The sequence below is a fragment of the Asterias rubens genome, chromosome 1 (genome assembly GCF_902459465.1).
Source record: "Asterias rubens chromosome 1, eAstRub1.3, whole genome shotgun sequence".
NCBI classification, from domain to species: domain Eukaryota; kingdom Metazoa; phylum Echinodermata; class Asteroidea; order Forcipulatida; family Asteriidae; genus Asterias; species Asterias rubens.
The window spans coordinates 6983711-6996501 of NC_047062.1; the positions used below are offsets into that span (position 1 = coordinate 6983711).

The 12791-nt window shown below is 38.1% G+C and overlaps 2 protein-coding genes across 2 annotated transcripts in view; one reads left to right on the forward strand and one right to left on the reverse strand.

Moving 5' to 3' along the window:
* Positions 1-557: 557 nt before the first annotated feature.
* LOC117295420 lies at positions 558-3021 on the forward strand. Its single transcript, XM_033778073.1, has 2 exons — positions 558-887; positions 2269-3021. Exons 1-2 carry the CDS (start codon positions 558-560, stop codon positions 2398-2400), a joined length of 462 nt encoding a protein of 153 aa, XP_033633964.1. The 3' UTR covers positions 2401-3021.
* Positions 3022-7972: 4951 nt separating this feature from the next.
* Positions 7973-12791, reverse strand: part of LOC117291549 (echinoderm microtubule-associated protein-like 6) — a 59290-nt gene continuing 54471 nt past the window's right edge. The window contains exons 33-35 of the mRNA XM_033773346.1: positions 10750-10903; positions 10372-10472; positions 7973-9693 (exon numbers count right to left, since the gene is read on the reverse strand). Coding sequence (XP_033629237.1) covers positions 9669-9693; positions 10372-10472; positions 10750-10903 — 280 coding nt within the window. The 3' untranslated portion in view covers positions 7973-9668. The remainder of the gene's footprint in view (positions 9694-10371; positions 10473-10749; positions 10904-12791) is intronic.

The window sequence follows — 12791 nt, forward strand, 5'->3', positions numbered from 1 at the left end:
TTGGTAAAAAAGAGTGAGGGACTAATAAGCGGCCAGTAATTATATATGCCGTGGTGCGCACATAGGCCGCATCTTAGTGGGGCCCCCTAAGCGCCCCCCCCCCCCCCCCCCCCAACCGTCGTTATGCTGCTGTAGTTCCAACAACGTCACCTATTGAGTAGTTTGCATTCCCAAAATCAACGCATACGCATTTTGAAGGCAGGTGCTCCTCTTCATTAATTACCGTGATTAAAGGCCTTTTATGTCTTCCCCCTCCCTTGCGCCCCACCCACCCCCTCACACACAGTTGCTATGCCAATTAATTTTAGCCCAAGTCGGCGTTTGAAAAAGAGCCCAACTAAAAATGGGGAACGTCGTTTCACAACCTCGTTCTATATGTAGCCCCAAACCATTGATCTCCATTATATTGTCCTATCCAGTCAGTATAATGGAGATCAATGCCCCAAACTTTCAAACACAAGCAAGGACTTTGGATACAAGGTTGATAATATACTGAAGAGAGGCGCCCTTTTGGGCTATATGTTTGAGATTGTAACAACGATTCTTCATCAATCAACATGGCATCCACCACGGACATCACACTCACAGAGCCGGAAACAAAATTATCAAATTCCGACGATTTACAGCCGTCGCAACCCGTTCTACTTACGGAAGGAAGTTTTGCGGTAGACGATGTTCCCACAGAACAGAAGAAAACTAGTGAAACAATACCAGTAGCGTCGGAGAATGACTTAAAAGATGAAACGTTGAGTCAGAAAATTGACAGATTGGAAGAGTTGAACGAGGAAGAACCGCAGGACGAACTGAAATACGTTCCACCGCTACAGGACCCGTACTCTCGCAGTGTCAAGTACATGGAGAAACACAATGTCATGCAGATTTTTCAGGTAATGCTTAAAAAATGTCTGTAATGTCATTCGATATTGATTAACAAAATGATCAGCCCTGGCGGATAACTTTCCGTATGGCGCCACCACTTTTTCACTAATTTTTTTATATTCATGTCAATGTCATTCCCCTGTGAGCCTTATAGGGGTCTAGTATTTTGGACCTCTTTAACGCTCGCTATACGTTTTTCAAATTAGCGTTGATTGGTGAAAGTTTTACGACCGTTAGCCAGCAATAACTGAAGTTTCTTTTAAGCTTGGGCGATGTAGATTTATTTTATTCACGATATATCGCCGACAATATATCGCGATATTCGATATAATCGCGATTAATTGAATTTGACATCATCAGTCTTCAAACTCCAAGTGAAAGTTGTAGAAGAGACAGTCATAGCATAAGAGAGGTGTTCTAATGACCTATTCTTCTGGTTTTACTCCAAACCTATGGGGTGCAAGATGTCTCAGCTAGAAAATACATCGCGATATTGCGATATCACGATATATCGATATTTCGATTAAAACCAAATCGATCCAATATCGGAATCATTCCAAATTAGTATCGCGATATTCGATAATATTGTGGTATCGCCCAAGCTTAGTTTCTTTTGTACTACACTACTACCAAAACTTTCCACACATACTCAATAAATACATCCATAATGCTTGTATTTCCTTTTAGTTGAGTGAAATTAAAAAACATCGTCAAAAAATGCAATTTTCTGCTCGGTACTCACTGTTGTTTTTTTGCCGCATCGCACGTTTTTTGACTTCTCAATATGCTCAACGCTTTATCTTTTGGTCACTCGACCACCAAGCGCTGTTCACCAGCCTACTCGCCGAACTGCCAAACCACAACCGAGTTGGAATAAACCATTCTGTGAAAGGGGTGTTACAAACCCGTGTAGCTGTGCGTGCGCTGTATGTTTACAATAATACCCGCCGTTCCGTTCACGCATAAAGCGCCCACGCACTGCCGCACGGGTTTGTAACACCCCTCTCACAGAATGGTTTAGTTTGACTCGGCCGACTCGGTGACTCAATTCCATCAGTCACCTTGGTCAGTGAGGCTGAAGAAGCCAAGAAGGCGCTGTCTGTGTCTGTCTGTACTCCTGCTTGAGCCTGAAGCACAAATTAAACATACTTCTGGGGGCGACTTTGCTAAAATGCTAGCTAGGGGCAACATTGTCTTGGGGTGACATTTTCAGGTTGTGACTTCGCTAGGGGCGACATTGTTTGGGGGGGGGGTAACATTGCCAGGGGGCGACTTTGTTGGAATGTTTAACACTTGTAAATTTGACCCTACCCCAAAGTTCTGTGAAGTTTTTATATTACTTTGTCAACTAAAAATAACTTTCCTCTCATTGTTACTTTATGTTCGCAGCATTTAACAGCAGAGATCGTTTACCACAAACCCACCGACCCTCTGCAGCATATGCTGGATGAACTGAATAGAATGGTTTCAGAGAGAGAACTTAAGCGAGAGGAAACACTCAAAAGTGCGGGTATAGTGTGATGACCTTTGACCCATCAATGACACTGATCACGAAGAGACTGTCTACATTTATTGACTCTCCATATTGGATACCGATACCCAGCATGCAGCAGTCATCTCCGTTCATTGACCTCATTGGATCAAAAGGATACTGTTTGAGCTCTGATCATACAAAGCAATATCTACAAAGCAATCAACGATATTGTAAGAGATATTGTTCTTCAGTATCATGTGATTCCAGTCATCTTCATGGCAGAATCTTGTTCTACGATTTTGTGGCGACTTCTTAAGCACAGGGGTGAACAGTTTGGATTGGGTCGATGAGCTATATTGACATGCATGAGAGTGGATAACAGTGGAGGATTGAGGACACCTGTGGGCATGTGGGCTTAGTTTGGAGTAAAAGACCCTTTCATCACATTGACAGACAGAGTCGGAAGTTGTGGAACTGGGTCTAATTTCATAAAGCCGTTAAGCAGAAAATACTGCTTAGCAAATTTCTACAATCAGCCAAAAATAGGTGGGGCACCAGTCACAACAATGTAAAAGTTTATGGACTTTTGGCTAGCAACCAGTTTCTGCACAGTATATTTTTGTCTTACTTTAAAGGAACACGTTGCCGTGGATCGGTCGAGTTGGTCTTTGAAAAGCGTTTGTAACCGTTTCTTTTAAAATGCATATGGTTAGAAAGATGTCTTAAAAGTAGAATACAATGATCCATACAAATTTGCCTCAAAATTGCGTGGTTTTCCTTTTACTAACACAGTCGGCCATTTATGGGAGTCAAAAATTTGACTCCCATAAATGTTAGTCGACGAGGTAAAAGGAAACCACGCAATTTCGAGTGATACTTGTGTTGATCATTATATTCTACTTTTAAAATATCTTTCTAATCATATGCATTTTATAACAAACGGTTACAAACGCTTTTCAAAGACCAACTCGTCCGATCCAAGGCAACGTGTTCCTTTAAGCAAGTTTTTGTGCTAACACGCTTTTATAAATTGGGTCCTAGTCATTTCTGTGCAGAGGATGGCTAGCAAGGATTCAGGAGGGTCAGTTCAAAGGTCAGTTCGAGCCTCCATGAGACTCAAACCCTGTATCGCGATGAGATTCTACGCTGCAATGCAGACGCAAACTTAACAATTGAATTAAAAATGTCAGTTTCTACTATAACTTTTGATGATCAAGAATATCTAAATGCTTGTAGAGTGGTGCACCATGCCTTGCATGATTTAATTGGAAAGATTTTATTTTTCTACACTGTACATAGAGAGCAGACAATGTTTTTATACAGTATTATACAGTCACATAGTGTGTTGCGCACTAAACAGTTAACTATGATAAAGCTCGTTTCATTCTGAATTTTTTTTTTTCAACATTCTTTTTTTTTTGCATTCAAACTGTAAGGAACAACACAGAATACCAAGGAGATTGAAAAGACCACTATTTTGCACAAAATCAATGTTTCAGTTCCAGATTTGTTTGTGTATGTTTTATTTGCGGTTTTTTCCCCATTTTTTTTCTACAATTCTGGTAAACCTGCTGCTGTCAGGGGTTAAACTTCCTAGGATGTGCCAAATAGTATTTTTTTGTCATCTGTTTATTTAAAGAAAAAAAGCATGAATTTGGTCAAATACTGGTAAGTGAAACAATTTTTAGCATCGAATTTTCCTGACCATCATAATTTCAGTGAAAGTTAAAGCAGAAACTTGTTATACTCTATTCTAAGAGGGTTGATATCGGCATTAAACAGGATTGTTCGAGCTGACAAAGTAGTTGCAGACAACATTTATGTTTTATGTGATCGACCATATACATGAAATAACAAACCTGTGTGTAAAGAGTTTGACAAGGTGTAAAACAAATTAGGAACGTAACTTGCATGATAATATGGTCATGGTGGAAAACATCCATTGAAATATTTTTGATTGAAAAATGAAATGTGGTTTCTGAGAAATTGTTAAAACATTTAGTGTTGATCTCACAATTTAAAAACATGAAGTATTAAAAATATATTCCCCCCCCCCACTATTTTCTTGTGATTCTGAATTAGCATTGAGCTTTAACTAATACACAGGTTTCTTATTTCATTACAAATTTATAAATGTTTCCACCCTTAAGTTTGATAAGAATCAAGCGACTAACTTCAAGCTTTTCTTTCATCATTAAAAAGCTGCATCAAAATAAACTTGTTTAATTGGTCTTTATGAAGAGTGTTATTAACTATTAATCACTTAACCTGAAAGGTATTAAGTCATTATTTCATTGTGTGGTTTGATGTGATGCAATGTATTGTTTTCATTTTATTTGCAAAAAAGTATGCGTAATCAGTGCTTTAGTTGCTTCTTAAAAAAAATGCTTTCATATAATCTACATATTTATGGCAATATTATTTTTGAATCGCCCAGTTTGGCTTGGATGCAAACCCGAGTCTTCAAATGGACAAATGGAGAAGTTTAACTTGACGACTGATCTTTAACTACCAACTTTTTGTTGTAACTTCCAATTTTCATTATGTACAGATATTTTAATAAAAAAGTAGAATACACTGCAATATGTAACTTCGTTTGTCATTGCTTATTTAAAGACACTGGACACCTTAGGTGATTGCCTTTTCACTGTGTGTATCTCAACTATGCACAGAATAACAAACCCTTGAAAATTTGAACTCAATTGGTCTTCGAAGATGAGAGAAAAAACACCCTTGTCACACGAAGTTGTGTGGTTTCAGATGCTTGATTTTGGGACCTCAAAACCTAATTCCGAGGTCTCAAAATCAAATTCAAATATTTTAGTGGAAAATTACTTCTTTCTTAAATACCGGTACTACTTTTATTCAGAGGGAGCCAGTTCTCACAATGTTTTTCACTATAAACAGCTCTCCATTGCTTGCGAGCAAGTAAGTTTATATGCTAACAAATATTTTGAGTAATTACCAATAGTGTCCAGTGCCAATCTATATTATATAACACCCAAGCAGATCCTTGCCATTTGATTGGAGGATTGTCCGTCACGTGATAGCAAATAAAAGTACCATTGCACGCTGAGTCACTCGCCGTGCTTTTTCGTTCCATCCGAAAAGTACCATTGCACGCTGGCACGCTGCCAGCGTGCAATGGTACTTTTCGGATGGAACGAAAAAGCTGAGTAAAAACATCACTGCGTGCGCGTGTCTTTGGTAACGCAGCAGGTGTTACTGCAAGAAGGCATAGTAAAATTACTAGCATTCGGCTTCTACAGTTGAAATTGTTTCTTTTGAAAGTTGTTTCTTTCAATCAAAATGACAAAGTTCTACTTGGATGTTATATAAAACAAATAATGAATGTTTTTCATTCGTGCAATGGTGCGAATATGTTCATTCGTTGAAAGCTGGAATGTTCCATTCAACTCGGCTCCGCCTCGTTGAATATAACATTCCATCTTTCAACTCATGAACATATTCGCACCATTGCACTCATAAACATTCATTATGTGTATACTATACTATACTATACTACAAAGGCATTTATAAAGCGCTCTTATACAAATGTATCACAGTGCTTTACACAGAAAGAAAAGCAAAAACAAGATAAACATACATCAAGAATAAGAGTCATATAAATAGGTTTTGAGAGCTTTTCTAAAGGTTGCTGATGAAGATGAATGGCGTATATTGTAGGGTAATCGGTTCTACATAGGCCCTGCAGCAAAGAAACCCCGGTCACCAGATGAAGTGCGAGTATGGGGGACGATCAAAACTCTGTTATCTTTGGCAGATCGCAGTCCTTTTCTAGTCTAAGGCTACTGTGTGGCCATGGTCTGCCAAATGTGGGATACAAATAACTTGTAAATATAGTTGTCAGGCAATCAAATAAATAACACTGTATGCATCAGGAACACTTTTGCAGTAAAAGGGACGGTCTTCTGGCTGTAACTCGCTATCCCAAAGAAAATGGGAACACTGAAATGTGAATAAATTTTCTTATTGGGGATTGCCTGTAAACTGCCTCGTGTGACATGGCTTTTCCATTTCCACACAACCTCTGACTAAAATACACACAACACTTGAAATTAAGCCTTATGACGGGTGACTGCCAGGTGAATTGGTCCAATAGATCTTCTAAACAGAAGTCCTGCCGCCATTTTACAAGGTAAAACAGCCAGATGAAACGATGGAACTGTACATGTATGTGCACCACAAATGATGAGCCAACGAGCACTTGCGTTTATCAACAATAGAACGGTTTATGCACAAGCGCCATCTTAAAACATACAACAATGCATCCTGGGAACCTATAACAAGAATGAGACCGAGATGTAGTTTACATAACTGTGCCAGAGTGTTGTGTACAGGCTGTCTTTAAAATCATGGCACCATGCTTGGATTCGGATTTCAGACATTTCCCTTTGAACACAGATCTTGCCCATTTGGACATGCATTGTGGGGTATTGTATGATTTGTGGGGTGGAAGGGGGGAGGGGGATTAAGAAAAATATAATTGCACGACAACATCTTGATCTTTACCACAACATTTATCAAGGAAGTTTGAAATTACATCAAATATGTACATCACATAGAAAAGATACAAAAAATCACAACTCAGTGAAATTGTTAAATGTGCCACATAGGCACAAAGTTATCAGATATGATTGTTTTCTTAACCATGAAACTAAAAGGAGATAATAAACACAATTACTGTAAGATAAACGTATAACAAAATACATTTGTTTGCAACATTATGTACAAGTACATACTGTGAAATGTTTCACTCACGTTACAATCTTTATAACAAAGCAGTGTGACTTATAAAGTTCACACTTCGCATCAAACTTTATTTCAATGTAAGAAAACAGAAAGACCAAAACAATTCTAATATGTCACTCAGTAAAACACAATTATTATAAGTCATCCTAGAACTACGATCACAAAAAACTGAACCGACAGCAAAGGTCCCACAGTTCTCTTTTAACTTGATAATATATGTCATACTCCAAGTCAAACTGGGTTTATTTGCTTGTCCATTAGATAACAGTATGGTTCAAAAAACACAAAAATAGGCCTATTAAAGGCAGTGGACACTACTGGTAATTACTCAAAATAATTATTAGCATAAAACCTTATTGGTAAACGAGTAATGGGGAGAGGTTGAGAGTATAAAACATTGTGAGATATGGCTCCCTCTGAAGTAATGTAGTTTCTGAGAAAGAAGTAATTTTCCACGAGTTTGATTTCAAGACCTCAGATTTAGATATTGATGTCTCAAAATCAAGCATCTGAAAGCACACAACTTCGTGTGACAAGGGTGTTTTTTTCTTTCATTATTATCTCGCAACTTTGACGACCGATTGAGCTAAAATTTTCATAGGTTTGTTATTTTATGCATATGTTGAGATACACCAACTGTGAAGACTGGTCTTTGACAATTACCAATAGTGTCCAGTGTCTTTTAATACCCATGTACAATTCTCAACATATGGAATGTTTTTGGCTGATGCAGTTACCAACATTTGCATCTTGCAATCAGGGAGATTTTGTACAACAATCAGGAAGATATTAAGAATTACATTCAACATTATAGGGAAAAATTTCCATTATCTGTGCGACTTCTGAATGTGTTCATCAGAACGATTTGTTTATTTTCAAGGAACTCTGCAGAATTAGCGAGAGTTGGAAGTCTTCACTCTTAATATCACTATCATACTATTTCCAAGAATTGCTTGATTTTGGCATGGGACGTCACATATGATGAGAGAAAAAGTGAGGAGATGGCAACCTGAACAACACATATAAAAAGGGATTTCAGAATGCTCAAAAAAATTCTGGGTCTATTTCACAAAGAGTAAGTACTGGACCTAAACTTAGGCCTAGTTCTAGGAGATATTAAAAACGTACATGTATGGCTAGTCCTAAGTTAGGACGAGTACATGTAACTCGTCCTGACTGGAGATAAGACTAGTCTAAAGAAATCCAGCCCAGTATTCTCAATGGAAGAAAATAAGCTTTTGTGATGATTGTATTTAGGTTATAAAAAAAAAGACATTCTTTCATCATGATGAGAATATGTTTCACCGACCAAAATGTGAAACCCCAACCTCGCTTCAAAAAGGCTAAACATTTACACACGCAGAACAATACTAGGCTAGTTGACAGGACTACAGGACTGATAAGATTGAAGACTGAGATCAAATTGGCTGATATTCTTGACTATAATGAGAGACTTTCAGACGCTAGGTAGAAGCAAATTTAACAGGTAATTCTTTATTTACAGAATCAACACCAGATACCACCTTAGTGTCCCAGAACGTCTACCATCAGAATGCAAGCCATGATTTGAATTGTAAACCATACACACGATATTATTATAGAGAACAATTGTATGGAACCAAGTGTCCACAATGCTAACCACCTTATTGAAAGTTCACTTCTAAAAGGGCCTTACTTCAATTTGTAGAAATTTCATCAAATTGATTTTGAATATCTATGGCGTGTCAAGGCCAAGCGTGATGTCGCATTTATGACAAACTGCTTAGGGTAGTTTTTTTTCTTCAAATGGATGAAATGAAGATCGATTTCATAGAAAAATATAGTCTGCCTTTGGATCGTTTTCCATATGCGGGAGAATTCTGATTGGATTTTGTTTATATTAGCTTCTTTGGACTATTATAACGTAGAAATATGTTGTTACAAACTGGTAGTGTTTGAACAAATTTGGAGGTGGTCAGTGCCAGTCACTTGTGGATTAGAAAAAATGTATGGTAGAATCTTAAACACATAGTTTCATAAAATTAAAGGAAAAAAATAAAAAATCTATACTTTCACAAACTGTATCCCTACCCAATAAAAAAACAAAAACCCAACCCCAGGCCTAACCCAGATATTTTTCATTTGAAAGACAATTGTGCCAAAGGAAACCCCCAAAACACTGACAGAGGCACATCTTTGAAAGTTTCAGCTTACAAAATGCTACAATTCTTTAGAAAATCTAGTCAAAACTTGTGATTTTACTTACTTTAAATATTCTGATTGAAAAACATGACGAAATGATCACAGATTGATTCAGTGGTACACAAGTTAAAAAGTAAAGATTGGTTGCAGGATCTCTTCAACGACCCAAAGAAGTCTTTTACATTTTACGTCTGTCGTCCCTTTCAATAAATATTGCCAAAATCTAAGTCTTTTGAGAATAGAAAATGAAATACAGACAGAATCAATTCAAATTCCTTAATTCTTCACCGTTCTGAAGCTGACGTTCATCACACATTAATAAAGTACTGAATGGTTCAATGTAGCTTTGGGAGAAACGTCATCATGAACTCTTCCACACAAATAAGCTGTGGAAAAAGAGAAGGGAAATAAAGTCAGGGGAGAGAAATGAATTCATCCTATACGACAGATAAGTAGGATTTGAAACTTTGCATGGTGGATTTATGAGCTAGTAAGGTTTGCTGTAACACCATGTAATGATAATCTGGGGTTAGGGGAGGTTCGGAAACCTACGGTTCTTTTCAGATTGTACAAGATCTTACTACATAATACACACATCAGCGCAATATTGTGTCTTGCGTATCAACCCAAGTATTTGTAACACTTTTACATGCCACTCAAGTACGCACCTCGCACTTTGATTCCCTTGATCTAAAATAAAAGGCTCGCTCGTCACAGAGAATTATTTAATTTCTCTTGCAATGGATTCCTGGTGCCAATTTCCTGGCTCTGCTAACCACTGCATTCTGCGCTTACAATCACCACTCTCCGCTTGCACGACAAGCGTCAAATTTCTGGGCTATCCTTGTAAGCCTAGTAGAATACCTAGTAACATGGAGTACGCACGCGCACAACCCAAAATTTCCCGCTTACCCATGAAATACCCTCAACATTAGCGCAGAATTCACTGCTTCCGTAAGCGCCAATTCTTTGCTGACAGTAAGCAGAGCCATGAAAGTTGACCCGGATTGATTCTGATCTGAGAAATCGACAGATCTTGAGATGAATGGGATTGGTTCACTTACCAGCAATCGTCTCCTCCTGCACTAATAAGATGTCTATCGTCATATGTGAATCTCACATTAGTGACGTGGGCAGAATGTCCTACATACTTCTTGTGTGGTGCCTGTTAAAAGAAAACAAAAACTGTTCAATATGAGCTGACTTTGTGACTTTTCTTAAAGCACTATTGATTTCTTACAGGGTTGATAGCACAAAGGTTGTACAAAATGTGGACCGTTTTAGTTCATAAAGAAAAGAGAAAACCACACAATTCAAGGGGATTTGTATGATCCAATATATTGCTTTTAAAACATCATTAAAAGCGGAAAAAAAACCTTAAACATCAGCCATGATGGTGCATGGAGCGCCATTCACAAGTAACGCTTGCTACATTGACTTACATATTTATCTGGACAGGGAAATTTGAACAGCTTCACAAAACCGAAATCATCACCGGTCGCAATTGAATTTGTCATTCCTGTTACCGCTGCACAGTTGACATCAGCTTTCTGTGAGCTCCTCGGCCAGATGCCAACTACTTCAGAACCTAAAACACTACACAGGAACACAAAAACAAAAAACTGTAATAATCATTTGGTATAATTCGATTAAATCTAATTTGCAAGGGTGGGAGCCACTGAGCACCGACACAAAATTCTAAAACTGGAATCCAGTTCTTAGGAGGTAAATTTAAATGATGTCATTTCTACCTTTTGTGGAGTGCTAAGGGCCAGTCACACTGCAGCGATAAAGAAAACGATAACAATCAGGTTTATTAATGCATGCCCTCGATTGGTTGAATAAGCGTGCGCGAACTCTGTGCGGAGCAATTCAACCAATAGAATGCGCTCTCTTTGCGTCGTGACCGCTATCGTTTTCGTTATTGCTGCAGTGTGACTGGCCCTTTACAGTTTTAGGGAACTTTTGAGAATAGTATCTTCAGTGCTAGAGAAGTAGATCAAGAGCATAACTTATTTAATTTGGAGAAACAAAATAGCATTGTAATTTTTTAGTACACACACTTTCACAAGTGTGAATTCAGATAAAAGTCTGAAATTTCTCCCCCCTGTATTTGAAATGTCAAACCCCTTGTGGATATATATGAGAGTTTTCCTTGCCTCGGTTTTGGCAGAATTATTATGCTTGGCCTCATCATCTGCATTGTCTAAAAATTAAGTGTAAATTATAATTCCCAAATGACCAAAACAGGAAACCACATCAAATTTTATTTCCCATTTATTGAAACTATACATTCACACATTGATTTCTTTTTTAGCCGGGTGGTTCCCTCAGAATCGTAGGTCCCAGCATTAAAACCAAAATATAATAGAACAAATGCTGCACTTTCTCTGATGGTAAAAAATGTACATACATTAACAGCTGAAAAGAAGGTTATGTCTTTATTCACAAAAAAATATATATAACAACAACAAAAATAAAGAAAGAGAAAATTAAAAGAACATTTCTATTCTCTCCCAGAAATCTCTCCCACAAGATGAAAAACAACCCACCTGAAAAACATCAGGAGGCAAACAAACCCCAAACCCAGGTATAAAGAAACATTGTTGACAACAAACGTAACAACAAGACTGTCTAGCCTGACTCAGAAATAGACAGTAGAAATTACCAATAAATACGTCAAAACACTAATCTGCCAAAAATGATTACTTTGGCACTTTAATACTTGACTCAATATCTAATGAAACCAAAGATGCCTAATATGATGCCTCCTCATGACAGAGCAAAGTGGCTTGATGGCCAATTTGTCAATTATTTTTTCCATTATCGCGACTCTTCTCAGTGCCATTGAGTCAACAAGAAAGCTTATTATAAAGCCAGAGTCCCCAGGACCTTATTACAATGAGCAGTGATGTTAAGAGCGGTGATTCGACGATTAAAAATGATGAACACACTCTCAAACAACACAGACGCTGAAACACCAACTGCAGATTGCGGACTGAATCTTTCTTGTGAATCCTGAGCTGAAAAGCCTCAAACAACACAGACGCTGAAACACCAACTGCAGATTGCGGACTGAATCTTTCTTGTGAATCCTGAGCTGAAAAGCCTCAAACAACACGGATGCTGAAACACCAACTGCAGATTGCGGACTGGATCTTTCTTGTGAATCCTGAGCTGAAAAGCCTCAAACAACACGGATGCTGAAACACCAACTGCAGATTGCGGACTGGATCTTTCTTGTGAATCCTGAGCTGAAAAGCCTCAAACAACACGGATGCTGAAACACCAACTGCAGATTGCGGACTGAATCTTTCTTGTGAATCCTGAGCTGAAAAGCCTCAAACAACACGGATGCTGAAACACCAACTGCAGATTGCAGACTGAATCTTTCTTGTGAATCCTGAGCTGAAAAGCCTCAAACAACACAGACGCTGAAACACCAACTGCAGATTGCGGACTGAATCTTTCTTGTGAATCCTGA